The sequence below is a fragment of the Entelurus aequoreus genome, linkage group LG09 (assembly GCF_033978785.1).
Source record: "Entelurus aequoreus isolate RoL-2023_Sb linkage group LG09, RoL_Eaeq_v1.1, whole genome shotgun sequence".
Classification (NCBI taxonomy): Eukaryota; Metazoa; Chordata; class Actinopteri; order Syngnathiformes; family Syngnathidae; genus Entelurus; species Entelurus aequoreus.
In genome coordinates this window covers 57694998-57713006 of record NC_084739.1, presented here as the reverse complement: position 1 = coordinate 57713006, position 18009 = coordinate 57694998, and the positions used below count along the sequence as shown (strand labels likewise).

Genomic DNA, 18009 nt, shown 5'->3' with positions numbered 1-18009 from the left:
AATGGACTGCAAAGATAAGATATTTAACGTTCGAACTGGAAAACTTTGTTATTGTTTGCAAATATTAGCTCATTTGGAATTGGATGCCTGCAACATGTTTAAAAAAAACGGGCACGAGTGGCAAAAAAGACTAAGAAAGTTGAGGAATGCTCATTAAACACTTATTTGGAACATCCCACAGGTGAACAAGCTTATTGGGAACTGATTATTGATCTACAGGTAAGTAAGCCTACTTATGAACAGGAAGATCATTTTTAACTGCGTGCTGTTAGAATCTTAATTTTAGCCATGCTACATTGTATGGGCAATAAACGTGAATGTGATAAATCAACCCTTAAATTACTAATTTCAACCTTTTTTAAAATCTCCTGAACTCACTCGGACGGTACGACCTCACTCAGTTGGTCGAGCGGCCGTGCCAGCAACTTCATGGTTCCTGGTTTGATCCCCAGCTTCCGCCATCCTAGTCACATCTGTGTTGTCTTTGAGCAAGACACTTCACCTTTGCATGGCAGCTCCCGCCAACAGTGTGTGAATGTGTGTATGAATGGGTGAATGTGGACATTGTGTCAATGCGCTTTGAGTACCTTGAAGGTAGAAAAGAGCCATACAAGTATAACCCATTTAACAGTTACTCGTGGAAGGTCAGTCCGTTGCTCTTAATCTGTTTATTTCTACAGATGGCATGAGCACACTGCCTTGGCATCTTCTTTTCTGGATATTTCACTTTTAAAACAATCTGGCGTGTTCGCTGTCCATTCCTGAGCTAAGTCTGGGGTATAGCGGCGGCCGCTAATATTGAGGTCTCGTGACCTAGTTCTGGTCTACCTATATGACGACAATGGACAACTAAACCAGTTCCATGTTGGATTCCTAGGACATGTAGAGTTGTGCATATGGAGCCAAAACAGTGCCAGTAAGATTTGGTATTGACATTTTTTTTTTTTTACATTGTAGAACATTTATTTATATATATATATATATATATATATATATATATATATATATATATATATATATATATATATATATATATATATATATATATATATACACACACACACACTATATGATGTCGGTCCACCGTTTGCAGCTATTACAGCTTCAACTCTTCTGGGAAGACTGTCCACAAGGTTGCGGAGTGTGTTTATAGAAATTTTCGACCATTCTTCCAAAGGCGCATGGGTGAGGTCACGCACTGATGTTGGTCGAGAAGGCCTGGCTCTCAGTCCCCGTTCTAATTCATCCCAAAGGTGTTCTATCGGGTTCAGGTCAGGACTCTGTGCAGGCCAGTCAAGTTCATCCACACCAGACTCTGTCATCCATGTCTTTATGGACATTGCTTTGTGCACTGGTGCACAGTCATGTTGGAAGAGGAAGGGGCCCGCTCCAAACTGTTCCCACAAGGTTGGGAGCATAGAATTGTCCAAAACGTTTTGGTATCCTGGAGCATTCAAAGTTGCTTTCACTGGAACTAAGGGGCCAAGCCTAACTCCTGAAAAACAACCCCACACCATAATTTCTCCTCCACCAAATTTCACACTCGGCACAATGCAGTCCGAAATGTAACGTTGTCCTGGCAACCTCCAAACCCAGACTCGTCCATCAGATTGCCAGATGGAAAAGCGTGCTTCATCACTCCAGAGAACGCGTCTCCACTGCTCTAGAGTCCAGTGGCGACGTGCTTTACACCACTGCATCGGACACTGCTTTGGACTTGGTGATGCAGCTGCTCGGCCATGGCAACCCATTACATGAAGCTCTCTGCGTACTGTACGTGGGCTAATTGGAAGGTCACATGAAGTTTGGAGCTCTGTAGCAACTAACTGTGCAGAAAGTCGGCAACATCTCTGCAATATGCGCTTCAGCATCCGCTGACCCCTCTGTCAGTTTACGTGGTCTACCACTTCGTGGATGAGTTGCTGTTGTTCCCAAACTCTTCCATGTTCTTATTATAAAGCTGACAGTTGACTTTGGTATATTTGGGAGCGAGGAAATTTCACAACTGGATTTGTTGCACAGGTGGCATCCTATGACTCAGCCCGTGAGCGCGGCCCATTCTTTCACAAATGTTTGTAGAAACGCGGAATTATGAAAACATGTTTTATATTCCAGTTTCTTCAAAATAGCCACCCTTTGCAATGATTACTGTTTTGCACACTCTTGATGAGCTTCAAGAGGTTCACCTGAAAGGGTTTTCACTTCCCAGGTGACAGTTTTGATGCCTTCACTGACAATCTACAATGTAAATAGTCATGAAAATAAAGAAAACGCATTGAAATGCGAAGGTGTGTCCAAACTTTTGGCTTGTATTTATGACCAATCATTGGGAGATTGGTCTGAAACCCACGTGTCCTTACTCTTTCTACACACGGCTCTGCAATGGCCTGTACACGACTGCCATCTAGTGTGTCAAATTGCAACTACCTTCAAATATATTATACCAGAGACAAGCGGTAGGAAAATGGATGGATGGAGGGGTTCTTAATCTTTTTGTCATCGGAGCCCAACTTTTCCACTACAGAGGACTCCGGGACCCACTCAGATATTAACACTGAATTAGTAATCTTACACTTGATTTTAAGTAGTTGTCAATCATTATATCTAACCCAGTGGTTTTTAACCTGGGTTTGATCGAACTCTAGGGGTTCGGTGAGTCGGGCTCAGGGGTTCGGCGGAGGTCAAAACACACCCGATTTATTGTGTAAATAAAAACTTCTCCCTAACGGCGTATTACAGATACAGCACTGATTCACACTGATTTGCAGGTGTGTAATTTGTTGTGAGTTTATGCACTGTGTTGGTTTTGTTCTTTGAACAAGGTGATGTTCATGCATGGTTCATTTTGTGCACCAGTAAAAAAACATGGTAACACTTTAGTATGGGGAATATATTCACCATTAATTAGTTGCTTATTAACATGCAAATTAGTAACATATTGTCTCTTAACTAGTCATTATTAAGTACTTATTATTGCCTTATTCGGCATGGCCTTATTATAACCCTAATTTTCGAACCCTGGCCCTAACCCTCTAACCCTAACCCTAACCAAATAACTCTAAATTAAGTCTTTGTTACTTAGAATATGTTCCCCTAGTGTCCAAAAAACTCTAAATTAAGTCTTTGTTACTTAGAATATGTTCCCCATACTAAAGTGTTACCAAAAACATATAACTTTGTCTTGAATTTGAAAAAAAAAAAACATTTTATTTTTCACTAAAGAAGGGTTCGGTGAATGCGCATATGAAACTGGTGGGGTTCGGTACCTCCAACAAGGTTAAGAACCACTGATCTAACCTATTTACAGTTTACAACCTTGTCAAAGGATATGAAACCACATGTTAATCCCAAAGATTATTATTTAATTCACACATACATTTTAGACTTAGCTCATGCTGATTAGAAACATAAGTACTAACCAAATATACTACGTTGGAAGGCGCTCATGAATAACTGATGAAAAATAAATTTACATCAAATTATCAATCCATCTATTTTCTACAGCTTGTCCCTCGAGCGAGCCTATAGCAGCTGCGTACAATTGTGTAGTGCTAAAATAAAAACAATAATGAATAATTATTAATTATGTTTCTTTAAAAAATTAAAGTACAAACTTCACCACTTTAGTCATAATTTTTGCGCTTAGAAACTTCTCTATGACTTAAATTCCAGACTTCTTCTGCTTTGACATTGTCATTACTGCCACAAGTGGTGGAAAAAGTGTATTACAACAACTGACGACTGCTGCAGCCCACAGCTAAGAAACAGACAAATTTTTTGGCAGACCCTCCGGGCGGCGCTCGTCGTATATATATATATATATATATATATATATATATATATATATATATATAAATATATATATATATATATATATATATATATATATATATATATATATATATATACATATATAAATATATATATATATATATATATATATATATATATATATATATATATATATATATATATATATATATATATATATATATATATATATATATATATATAAACAGTTTGATATTTACTGTATATTTCATGTAACAAAAAAAATGTAAATCTGTAATATATATATATATATATATATATATATATAAACAGTTTGATATTTACTGTATATTTCATGTAACAAAAAAAATGTAAATCTGTAGTATATATATATATATATATATATATATATATATATATATATATATATATATATATATATATATATAGTTTGATTTTTACTGTATATTTCATGTAACAAAAAATGTAAATCTCTAGTAGTATATATATATATATATATTTACTACTCTTCGACACCAAAAAAAGAAAGTTTTGTTTTTGTATGTTCTTTTTGCATTTCAAAAATAAAATTCAAATAAACCAATCGTTTGTAACCTATTTTTATGGGCTTTCCTCTTTGTGATGTTAAGTTATTTAAAAAAAATATTTTTTTTTTTTTTTTTTTAAGTTTTATTTATACATTTCAACATTTTAACAATCAAATAAGTACAAAAGTAGTACAAAACAGTACAAAAAGAATACAAAGCAGCGCCAGGGGGTTATAAAGTCAAAGTAACTAAAATAGAATGCAAAAAAAACATATATATAATATAAACAAAGTGCAAAGCCATAGGCTCACTCAATTTCAGTAAACAACTCAAATTTGGAACACAGCATAATCGTCTTCACAGCTTTCTGGTTGCTAGAGGTAGAGAGTGTCTTGATGTACAGTTCTAACTCTTTTTTAAAGGCACAAAAGACAGGTCGGGTATTGAGAAACTTACATTTATGAATATAAAACTTAGCCAATAGTATAATGAGGTTGCAAAGGTAAAATTCCTTTTCAAATTTTTGTTCATATAGTGTAAAACCAAATATCACATCTTTAAAACAAAGCACAAATTTGTCATGAATATTGTCCAGGATGAAGCGACAGATGCCCTGCCATAGTGATCGAGTGCTTTCACAAGTCCAAAACAGGTGGTAAACAGTCTCTGGATGCATGTTACATAAGGTGCAGGTAACATCAATGTCCTTCTTGTATCTAACGATCACAGTCTTTACAGGGTAATAACGATGAATGATTTTAAAAGATATCTCTTTGACTTTGTTGGTAAGTAAATACCTGTTAGGAAGGGACCATGTTTTGACCCAGCAGATGTCATTCACAATATTATTCCAGAGCGCAATTACATAGGAGACAGACACACAATCATTTTGGAATAAGCCGCGGACTTTTCTGTTATTTTTCTGATCAAAGCAAAGTTTCCCCACAGGAGTGTCAAGTGGATCATTCACAATTTTTACAGCAGAAAGAGGAGATGAGTAAGCCCTGTACAACATAACAACACCCGTTGGAATGGCATCAAATACAATGGCAAATTGTTTGGGAGTTACAGGGACCTTAAAGTGGTTGAGAAATTCTTGGTAATTAAAAAGTTGACCTTCCTTATTGAAAAGCTGACTCACTAAAATAATATCATTGTTGAACCAATTGTTGAGGAAAAGAGATTTCCTTTTGTAACATATCTTCATCCTTCATCCTTCATCTTCAGATCCAAGATGGCTGCGCTTCAGAGCAGCGGCTTCGTGCGAGCGCTCCTGGAAGTGAGGGCAAAAATACCCCTCAATTCAGTCAATTTCATGGCTGGCTCACAGCGTGTTCACTCCGCGATCACTTACGACCGACTTACAATTCTGGATGTGGAGAGATCGGGCCATTTTGGGCTGATAGATGCGTGTACGATGGACCTGCTCGCTAGCTTGGGAATTCTTCGCGAGCTACATCCAGCAGTGGCCTTTGAAGCAGCGGCGTCGACTACCAGCGGAGACGGTCAGCGAAAGAGACGTAAGCGGTGCGCTCGGAAGCAGAAGCGGGGGTGTCGGGCGGGGCTAACAACAAAGCTAAATGCTTTGTTGTTAGCGGGGCTAACGAAAAAGCTAAATGCTAATCCACAAAGAAGCGCTAATAAGGAGTCTGTTAAACTAGAACTAGCCAGCGCCAGGCTGGATAATCCCTGCACACATAGCAATTCTTCTAGAATAATATACAACTCACATAATGTTTTTTCTGCGTCAGAGGTGGACATGCATTTTACTGAGGTGGCAAACAATCTAAAAATTCCTGTCATATCAATTCCTAGATATGGTCGAAATTATTTAAAGTGCACTATGCATAATAAACGTAACATTATTAATATTGCTACTACGGATACTTTCAACAAAAACTCCTCAAAACAGCCCACTACCTATAATATGGGCTTTTTAAACATAAGGTCATTGTCTTCCAAAACGTTATTAGTTAATGAAGTCATCAGAGACAACAATCTTGATGTCGTTGGTTTAGCCGAGACCTGGCTCAAACCAGACGAATTTTTTGCGCTGGGTGAGGCGTCTCCTCCTGGCTATGCGGGAACGCATATTGCCCGCCCCATTAAAAGGGGTGGGGGTGTTGCACTAATATACAACAAAAACTTTAGCCTTACCTCGGACCTAAATAATAAATATAACTCGTTTGAGGTGCTCACTATGAGGTTTGTCACACCGCTGCCTCTCCACCTGGCTGTCATCTACCGCCCCCCTGGGCCCTATTCGGACTTTATCAATGAATTTTCAGAGTTCGTTGCTGATCTAGTGACGCACGCCGACAATATAATCATAATAGGAGACTTTAACATCCATATGAATACCCCATCGGACCCTCCATGCGTGGCGCTCCAGACTATAATTGATAGCTGTGGTCTTACACAAATAATAAATGAACCCACGCATCGCAACGGTAATACGATAGATCTAGTGCTTGTCAGGGGTGTCACCACCTCTAAAGTTACGATACTCCCGTACACTAAAGTAATGTCCGATCATTACCTTATAAAATTCGAAGTTCGGACTCATTGTCAACAAACGAATAATAATAATAATAACTACTATAGCAGCCGCAACATTAATACTGCCACAACGACGACTCTTACTGACCTACTGCCTTCAGTAATGGCACCTTTCCCAAATTATGTGGGCTCTATTGATAACCTCACTAACAACTTTAACGACGCCCTGCGCGACACCATTGATATTGTAGCACCGCTAAAGCTAAAAAGGGCCCCTAAAAGGCGTACCCCATGGTTTACAGAAGAAACTAAAGCCCAGAAATTATCATGTAGAAAGCTGGAACGCAAATGGCGTGCGACTAAACTTGAGGTTTTCCATCAAGCATGGAGTGATAGTTTAATAACTTATAAACGCATGCTTACCTCAGCTAAAGCTAAATATTACTCAAATCTCATCCACCTCAACAAAAATGATCCTAAATTTTTATTTAGTACAGTAGCATCGCTAACCCAACAAGGGACTCCTCACAGTAGCTCCACCCACTCAGCAGATGACTTTATGAATTTCTTTAATAAGAAAATTGAACTCATCAGAAAAGAGATTAAAGACAATGCATCCCAGCCACAACTGGGTTCTATTAACACAAATATGACTGTATATACGACGGACATTGCCCTCCAAAATAGTTTCTCTCTCTTTGATGAAATAACATTGGAGGAATTGTTAAAATGTGTAAATGGGACAAAACAAACAACATGTTTACTTGACCCAATTCCTGGGAAACTTATCAAGGAGCTTTTTGTTTTATTAGGTCCATCAGTGTTAAATATTATAAACCTATCACTTTCCTCTGGTACTGTTCCTCTAGCATTCAAAAAAGCGGTTATTCATCCTCTACTCAAAAGACCTAACCTCGATCCTGACCTCATGGTGAACTACCGGCCGGTGTCCCACCTACCGTTTATCTCGAAAATTCTCGAAAAAATTGTCGCACAGCAGCTAAATGAACACTTAGTGACTAACAATCTCTGTGAACCTTTTCAATCCGGTTTCAGGGCAAATCACTCTACGGAGACAGCCCTCGCAAAAATGACTAATGATCTATTGCTGACGATGGATTCTGATGCTTCATCTATGTTGCTGCTTCTTGATCTTAGCGCCGCTTTCGATACTGTTGATCATAATATTTTATTAGAGCGTATCAAAACGCGTATTGGGATGTCAGACTTAGCCTTGTCTTGGTTTAACTCTTATCTTACTGACAGGATGCAGTGTGTCTCCCATAACAATGTGACCTCGGACTATGTTAAGGTAACGTGCGGAGTTCCCCAGGGTTCAGTTCTTGGCCCTGCACTCTTTAGTATTTACATGCTGCCGCTAGGTGACATTATACGCAAATACGGTGTTAGCTTTCACTGTTATGCTGATGACACCCAACTCTACATGCCCCTAAAGCTGACCAACACGCCGAATTGTAGTCAGCTGGAGGCGTGTCTTAATGAAATTAAACAATGGATGTCCGCTAACTTTTTGCAACTCAACGCTAAGAAAACGGAAATGCTGATTATCGGTCCTGCTCAACACCAACATCTATTTAATAATACCACCTTAACATTTGACAACCAAACAATTAAACAAGGCGACTCGGTAAAAAATCTGGGTATTATCTTCGACCCAACTCTCTCGTTTGAGTCACACATTAAGAGTGTTACTAAAACGGCCTTCTTTCATCTCCGTAATATCGCTAAAATTCGTTCCATTTTGTCCACAAGCGATGCTGAGATCATTATCCATGCGTTCGTTACATCTCGTCTCGATTACTGTAACGTATTATTTTCGGGCCTCCCTATGTCTAGCATTAAAAGATTACAGATGGTACAAAATGCGGCTGCTAGACTTTTGACAAAAACAAGAAAGTTTGATCATATTACGCCTATACTGGCTCACTTGCACTGGCTTCCTGTGCACCTAAGATGCGACTTTAAGGTTTTACTACTTACCTATAAAATACTACACGGTCAAGCTCCTGCCTATCTTGACGATTGTATTGTACCATATGTCCCGGCAAGAAATCTGCGTTCAAAGAACTCCGGCTTATTAGTGATTCCCAGAGCCCAAAAAAAGTCTGCGGGCTTTAGAGCGTTTTCTATTCGGGCTCCAATACTATGGAATGCCCTCCCGGTAAAAGTTAGAGATGCTACCTCAGTAGAAGCATTTAAGTCTCATCTTAAAACTCATTTGTATACTCTAGCCTTTAAATAGACTCCCTTTTTAGACCAGTTGATCTGCCGTTTCTTTTCTTTTCTTTTCTACTCTGCTCCGGGGTGGACCGCTAGCCTGTCCATCAGATGGGGACATCTCTACGCTGCTGACCCGTCTCCACTCTGGATGGTTCCCGCTGGCCCCACCATGGACTGGACTTTCGCTGATGTGTTGGACTTTCACAATATTATATCAGACCCACTCGACACCGAGGATGTCGTTGTGGCTTGTACAGCCCTTTGAGACACTAGTGATTTAGGGCTATATAAATAAACATTGATTGATTGATTGATTGATCTTTATTGTTCCAAATGAAGTATTTGGTAGGTGAGAAATTGTGCTTGTATATAAGAGACCATGCCAGAAGGGCTTGTTTGTGGAAGTTTGAAAGAGCAACAGGAATCCTATCAATGCTGTAGTTACACAATAGCAAAAATTTCAGGCCTCCAAGGTTAGAAAATACATGATGAGAAATGAAGTTCCAAATTGAGGTAGGGTCTTTCAAATAGTGTCTTATCCAATTCATCTTGAAGGTGTTGTTTAGTGTAGTGAAATCCAGAAAGTTTAGACCACCCTGATTATAATTGTTCATTATAACAGATTTCTTAATATAATGAATTTTGTTTTTGTGATGTTAAGTTCCTGTTATAGAGGCTTTGCAGCTGACGTCATCAGCCACGTGACATTAGCTTGGCGGCCATCTTGCCGGTCACCAGTTCAGTGCCGGTCAACGACTCACACACGCTTTCATGTTTGATCTGCTGCTATTTGAGCTTGGAAATGCCGGAAACCTGCTGTGCTTCTATAGATTCCATGCAAACATCAAAAAACGCGATAAATGGATCGCGGCGATTTGTCGTGAACGATGGAAACCTACGATTTACACAACGATATGCAATGAACACTTCATATCAGGTATGTAAACAAACTATTTGTCACATATGCATGTACACTAGATGGCAGTGTTGCCCTGTTTGAGAGTGTCACAACATTGCTGTTTACGGCAGACGAACTGCTTTACGGTAGGTAAGACGTGACTGTTGTTGTTGTGTGATGTTGCCGCACTGGGTGGACGTTCATGAAAACTGCCTCCAATAAAACCACATAAAGAAAGAAAGAACTCGCCCTCGATCATTCTACACTATTCACCCCTGATTTGTTTCACAAAATGTGAAATAATACAATATGGGATGATACAAATATGATTGTTGAAAATGCTGGGTGCATTTTCCTTACCTTGGTCATGAGAAGGCATCGATTCTTGTTTGGAATCTGCCATATCAGCCCATCATGCACAAAACCTGCTGTAAAATACTTGTAGGCATCCAGACTCTTGTATGCCTTAAGGTCATTTCCAGTGTACGGAGATGGTGAATCGACGAGGTAATTATAAATGTCTGGATATGAGAGTTCAGGCAGGTCGGCTGTTGCAAAATGCTCAGGTGATTTTAGCATGCTTCTCGGTAAAAGGTACGGATCCGTTGTGCCAACAAGGTTCAACTTCTCTCAGTAACATTTCTTGGACTCTTCATCCAGATGCACAACTTAATTGGATAGCAAATCAGACATAATTCGGATGAAATCGGTGAAAATGTAGCGCAGATATGAAACTGAATCTGTACGAACACGTAGGAACGAGCTGACCGGTTGACCGGCAAGATGGCGGCATAACACAAACTCACGTGATTTTATCACGTGACTGCAAAGCCTCTATACGCTGTTATACAGTATATGCCTTGAGCTCTTATTTTGAAGGCGCTAAGAGCGGAAGTGATGACACGTTGTAATGTAACCGAGGCTTTATAAATGTAGCCTATACTGTATGAAACTACAAAATAACAAACACGCAGGCTCCAGTTTACACGAGGACCACTTTATTTACCTTCTTTCAAAAACCTCCGCTCCACTATAACGTGTCATCACTTCCGCTCTTAGCGCCTTCAAAATAAGAGCTCAAGGCATATACTGTATAACAGCGTATAACAGGAACTTAACATCACAAAGAGGAAAGCCCATAAAAATAGGTTACACGTTTTTTGTTTTTCAATTCCTAAGCATTAAAATAAAATTCAGTGACCCAACAGAAACGATGAAAAAAATGGACCGAAAACATATATGTTCTCAAATTCTGGTACCGGAAGTCGCTATTTAAAGACAAGAACAAGGACTATCCTGAAGGGGAAAACATTGAAGTGTTGTATTTTGCGTTTGTATACAAAATATATTATTCCACGATCTGTATTTCTGTTTATTTATTTCCTGCAGGACACTGCGCGGTGTTAACTGTAAGTAGCAACTTCTGGTTCCGGTGAATTGCATAAAAAAGTAAAAACATTTTGTTCGTTGGATTGGGGCTTAACATTTTTGTTGTAGGAAATATGGAATAAAAATCGAACTGTTTTTGGGATATATTGTTTTTGCTCTTCGACACACACAAAATCAAGGTCGTAGTCACACTTGCATTTATAGAGGCATGCGGTGTGATGACGTCATAGGGGCGGGGTGGCAAAGAGGAAGGCACCACAGTGAAGGCCCACCATTTTACAAAAAAAAGTCATAAGACTTCCTTTTTCTCTACATTGGTGCGTTCCGGTGTGACAACTAGCATTAAAGATGGGGAATCGGGCCACCCGCGACGACTACGAATGGGTTTATACTGACCAGCCACATGCTGACAGAAGGAAAGAGATCCTTGGTGAGTTAGCTTATCTTCTAGCCACTTTGGATGTAGACACTGTCACTTTGCTACTTTCAACTCTTGTCTTATTAATTGTGCTACAATGTTGTCGCCACAGAAGTAGAGTTTGGGAACAAACGTCATCTAACGGTTTTATAAACGATCGTTGCAGAGGCGACGTGGGTCAACGCCGTGTCTCGCTTGGCTTTTAGTCTGATAAGAGTGTAGAATGTACACAAAGTTGCGTTCAGGTCGGTTATTTAACATGACAGCCAGCACGTATACGTGTACCAAACATATCACATCTGAACAAACCCAGCCTTTTATGAGCCCACATTACCAACATTCCCCCGGGTTTTCTATATGGTTTCCTTTTCAACCCAGTGTTGGCGCTAGGAATCTTCAAAGTGGGGCCCCATCAAGTCATAAAAATGGGGTCCCACAGTAAATTTTTGGGGTCCCACTTTTTTGTAAACGTTTTGAAAACAAATGATAAATGTATCTATTATCCTGTTATATCTCATGTTCTATATTGTGTTTTGGAAAAAGGTTGCCATAAACGTTACTTAATTAATTAAAGAAATAACACAAAATAAAACAAATGCAGTATTTGTGATGGATGGATTCGGCGAATCAAAATTTAAGAAACTGTACCGGAAAGTGCATTACTTTTGAAGTCGACCAATAATAAATAATTAATCATTTGACCCGGCAAATAAACCGTATTTTTCAGACCATTATAAGGTGCACTGCCGATGAATGGTCTATTTTGAATCTTTTTTCATATATTAGGCGCACCGGATTATAGGGCGCATTAAAGGAGTCATATTATTATTAGGGATGTCCGATAATATATATATTATAAATGCTTTAAAAATGTAATATCGGAAATAATATATAAATGCTTTAAGATAATATATAAATGCTTTAAAATGTAGTATTGAAATTATCGGTATCGGTTTCAAAATTATCAGTATCGGTTTCAAATGTAAAATGTATGACTTTTTAAAACGCTGCTGTGTACACGAACGTTGGAAGCCAAAGGCCGGCCCAATCACATAATATCTACGGCTTTTCACACACTCACAAGTGAATGCAAGGCATACGTGATCAACAGCCATACAGGTCACACTGAGGGTGGCCGTATAAACAACTTTAACACTGTTACAAATATGCGCCACACTGTGAACCCACACCAAACAAGAATGACAAACACATTTCGGGAGAACATCCGTACCGTAACACAACATAAACACAACAGAACAAATACCCAGAACCCCGTGCAGCACTAACTCTTCCGGGACGCTACAATATACACCCCCCGCTACAACCTCCCCTCCCCACCTCAACCCCGCCCCCCTAACCCCGCCCACATCAACCTCCTAATGTTCTCTCAGGGAGAGCATGTCCCTAATTCCAAGCTGCTGTTTTGAGGTATGTTAAAAAAAATAATGCACTTTGTGACTTCAATAATAAATATGGCAGTGCTATGTTGGCATTTTTTTCCATAACTTGAGTTGATTTATTTTGGAAAACCTTGTTACATTGTTTAATGCATCCAGCGGGGCATCACAACAAAATTAGGCATAATAATATGTTAATTCCACGACTGTATATATCGGTATCGGTTGATATCGGAATCGGTAATTAAGATTTGGACAATTCCGGAATATCGGATATTGCCAAAAAAGCCATTATCGGACATCTCTAATTATTATTATTTTTTTCTAAATGGAAAACACTTCCTTGTGGTCTACATAACATGTAATGGTGGTTCTTTGGTCAAAATGTTGGATGGATTATGTTTTACAGATCTTCAAGCCACTTTCTGTGGGCGGTGTTATTTACATGGCTCACCTTCGACAGCGTCTTCTCCCCGTCCTCTTTTTTGTAGCGGTGTAGCGTGCAAGGACGGACGGGAGTGGTAGAAGTGTCAAAAGATGGAGCTAACTGTTTTAATAACATTCAGACTTTACTTCAATCAATAACGGAGCAGCATCTCCTCATCCGGAAACAACCACACTGGAAATGTGTCCCGTGAAAAACCGTCCGACCGGAACTCTCCAATAACTAAAGTTCAATGGGTGAATAATGTAAACTTACTACACCGATATGTTTTAGCGCTTTCATGGCGAGTTTACTGACAGATATAAGTAAGAACTTTACACTACTTTATATTAGAAATGGCACTAAAGCATTTACTACTAAAATATTTTGATAGATTTTTGAGCGCCGTGTGTAATGTTCTATATTTTCAATGGAACATTTGAAATGTTGGTGTTGTTTACTTGAGACTTATCTCTTATGTTTGACTGCCATCTACTGGTCACACTTATAATTTCACCCTGTACCAAATAAAATAGTGTAGCGTCCTGGAAGAGTTGGTACTGCAGGGAATTCTGAGTATTTGTTCTGTTGTGTTCATGTTGTGTTGCGGTGCAAATATTTTCCCGAAATGTGTTTGTCATTTTTGTTTAGTGTGGTTTCACAATATGGCACATGTTTATGACAGTGTTGGCATTGTTTATACGGTCACCCTTTGTGTGACATATATGGCTGTTGAGTAAGAATGCCCTTCATTCATTTATATATGGGGAGTTCAAAATCAATAAGTTCATTAAAATTGGCCATGATCTTACAGCGTGACAGCTTTTCTTGACATCTTCCGTCTAAGACCCTTTTCACCCCTTTCAATGATTCAAAAGCTTTAAAGTGGGTAAGCTCAACCCTAATAGTCCAGGAAATACAGTAAATAAAACATCGGCGGAAAGCAATAATCAGTAAAAAAAAAAAAAAAGCAGCATCCTGGTGACGCGTGGACTTCCCGGAATTTCGCGTCCTTTCTGATTTCAATGCGTAAAAAGACACAAAAAGTTTGTTAACGCCAACACTGTAACCCCTCTAAAAAAAGTTCTGGGTCACTTATTTAATTTAGGCTGATGACATAAGGGGAATGGATGGGCGATATTTAGTGCAGCTTCTTACAATAGCAATATATGTTATATTATTTGGCATATAAATTATAGTATGCCTATTTTAAAACGGGCTGATGACCACTGACGTATGCGGTAACATTCAATCAATCAATCAAAGTTTATTTGATCACAAGTGTCTCAATGGGCTGCACAAGCCACAACGACATCCTTGGCTCAGATCCCACATCAGGGCAGGAAAAAACTCAACTCAAAGGGCAATGGATAGTATATATTGCGTTATTTCTAGTTGTATACTTTTCTCAAAATTTATAATCTACTTGATAATTTATTGTAAACTCTTCTTCTTGTTTGGATACTTTATATTAGTTTTGGGTAGGGGTGTAACGGTACACAAAAATTTCGGTTCGCTTCGTACCTCGGTTTAGAGGTCACGGTTCGGTTCATTTTCGGTACAATAAGAAAACAACAAAATATACAATTTTTTGGTTATTTACCAAATTTGTAAATAATGGCTTTATCCTTTTTACATTGGGAACACTATAATAATTCTGCCCACGTTAATCAACATTAAACTGCCTCAAGTTGTTGCTCGGACTAAATCAAATGACAAAACTTTTCTTCTACATATAAAAAGTGCAACATTAAACAGTTTCAAGTCAACTCATTATGCTTAATTTATTACAACATTTGGGAAGCCTGTAGTTGATTTGTATTATGTAAATGTTATATTTTTATCAACATGTGATAGTAGGGACCCTGCCATTCAAAACTAGGCTGCTCCATTACTAATGATTAATGTAACTATGGCTGAAAAAATAGTACAATAGCAATAGGAGAGACTATTCATCCCTGAACACAATGGAGTTCAAGTAGGCTTTATGATGCAGTTACATTTTTATATCAACTATCAGAGACAGAAACTCTTCATTTAACATAATGTCCTTTTTTGCTTCTTCAACACAGCTCAATCAACACAGAAAAAGGTAAAGTAAAATAACAGACAGACAGGGCTTTGCTGTCCATAACACACACACACACCGCAAAATGAGCTAACGTTACGCTAAAAGCGAATTAGCCTTCACCTCAAGTCAGGACTGTGACCGAGCTGAGCTGCAGTTTATATTTCTAGAACGTCAACGGGCTTATAGTGATGTTACTAGTAGTTGACTGGGAGGTGTTTATTATAATTTGGTGAGAGTTCGCTGCCTGATGCTTACCTGCTAAGCACTGACTACATGCGGTCTGAATATGCACTGCTGATTGGCTGTTACCGCTCTGAATACGCACTGCTGATTGGCTGTTCCCGCTCCGCGTGTAACCAATCAGATGGTTGTGTGGGTGGGACAATGCTGGGTGCTGTGTAGAGTACTGACAGAGACGGGCAGAAGGAAGCGGAGCAGCTTGTTAAGACTTTAGCTTAGGCGGTTACTTAATATGTTCGTGTGGAAACTCGTTCGGTACACCTCCGAACCGAACCCCTCGTACCGAAACGGTTCAATACAAATACACGTACCGTTACACCCCTAGTTTTGGGTGAAACTACAAAATTGGTAAAGTAAATACAAAGGCAGTATTGGTCATACCAATGCTGATACTGATAGTAAACATTCTTGAGATCATTGAATTATTCAAGATCACATTTATAGTCAGACAAAAATTCAAGATCCATTAATTAATATTTCCTTATTCTCTTTTATCACATACAATGAATTACATTGATTTGCTCACCCTCACCTACCTACAAACAACACTGTATACCAGGGCTGTTCAACTACGTAATGAAGAGTGTCGCAGTTTCAAGAGCCCGAGGTCTCAGGGGCCGGACATCAAATGTTAATGTTTAGAAAGAGCCTCTGCAGGGTTTATTCCTTTGAGACTGTGTTTACTTATTTACAAAGTAAACACATCAGCTTTCACACTGCACTGTCAATGTATTCATTATTTTTGATGATTGACGTTACTTTTTTTTTAACAATTTTTCTTCCTCAGTTTTATTTCTTTGTACGTCTTCCTTTATTTAGGTTTGTAAGACTGAAAATATAAACATTACTAAAGTATAACGTCCATTGTGTAATTTTACATAAATAATTTCCATTGTGTATGTTACATAGATTAAAAAGAAGTTTCTGTGTTGATACACACAGCAAACATTGTACAAATGTGGTTTAACACAATTAAACCTAAGGTGTAGCTTTATCGCCCTCTGCTGGTCAAATTCAGCGCTACATGTTAGGATTGTACGGTTTCTCGGTACTAATAAAGTACTGCGGTACTAATGAATTAAAACAGCACTATACTGCCTTTGAAAAATACTGGTTACCTATTTTTTACGGCCATGACGTCGTCACGTCGCTGGTTTTACGAGCAGAGGAGCATGTTTGGCAACGCACACACACCGATTACTTACAAGCAGACACAAAGTTTAGACAGAAATGGAGAATGGATGCATTTTGGCTTGAAAACTAACGAGAAAGGTGAAGCTATAACACTAAAACACCGCTCAGCAAGAGGTGCTTTAAAACATAAATAGCTAGTGGTTAACGTCCATCGGCCGTCGGCAGTGTTTTAGCTACTTCTAAATCACTAATCCTCGCCTCCATGGCGACAAATAAAGTAAGTTTCTTACAAGTATCATCCCTGCAGGACAAGGAATGCACAAGAAAACATGCCTCACATGCTTCACTACACACCGTAGGAGGATACAATAGCTAACAGACAACAGCAAGCTAGTGCTCCTGATTGTAAACAAATGCCATGGGTGGATCTACACCTGACATCCACTGTAACGATACCAAGTACAAGAGCCGTATCTAGTCGATACTACAATGATTCCTTTTTAAAAATAAATTATATTATGTTTATAAACTCAGGAAATATGTGCCAGGACACGTGAGGACTTTAAATATGACCCTGTAACTATTTGGTATGGGATCGATATAGGGCTGGGCGATATGGCGTTTTTTAATATCTCGATATTTTTAGGCCATGTCAAGATACACGATATATATCTCGATATTTTGCCTTAGCCTTGAAAGAACACTTGATGCATATAATCACACCAGTATGATTCTATGTGTCTACATTAAAACATTCTTGTTCATACTGCATTAATATATGCTCATTTTAAACTTTCATGCAGAGAGGGAAATCACAACTAAGTCAATTGACCAAAACTGTATTTATTAAACAGTTATTAAGCAGTGGCACAAACATTCATGTCATTTCAAAACAGAAAGTGCAAGATTGTTAGAGACATTTTAAACAAGTTATGAGTGCACTTTTGTGCATGATGTCACTAAGATGACATATCAAAAC

General features: G+C 38.6%; 2 protein-coding genes across 3 annotated transcripts in view; one reads left to right on the top strand and one right to left on the bottom strand.

Moving 5' to 3' along the window:
- Positions 1–10734, bottom strand: part of fbxo28 (F-box protein 28) — a 57306-nt gene extending 46572 nt beyond the window's left edge. Inside the window, exon 1 of one of the 2 annotated variants that reach the window (XM_062057765.1) lies at positions 10318–10734. In XM_062057765.1, coding sequence (XP_061913749.1) covers positions 10318–10360 — 43 coding nt within the window. In that variant the 5' untranslated portion in view covers positions 10361–10734. Of the gene's footprint in view, positions 1–378; positions 514–10317 lie in introns of those variants that run through there. The other variant, XM_062057766.1, reaches the window with a different exon arrangement.
- An 828-nt stretch (positions 10735–11562) lies between these two features.
- The window catches only part of degs1 (delta(4)-desaturase, sphingolipid 1), a 30861-nt gene continuing 24414 nt past the window's right edge, over positions 11563–18009 (top strand). Inside the window, exon 1 of the mRNA XM_062058998.1 lies at positions 11563–11776. Within this exon, the coding sequence (XP_061914982.1) occupies positions 11695–11776 (82 nt within the window). The 5' untranslated portion in view covers positions 11563–11694. The remainder of the gene's footprint in view (positions 11777–18009) is intronic.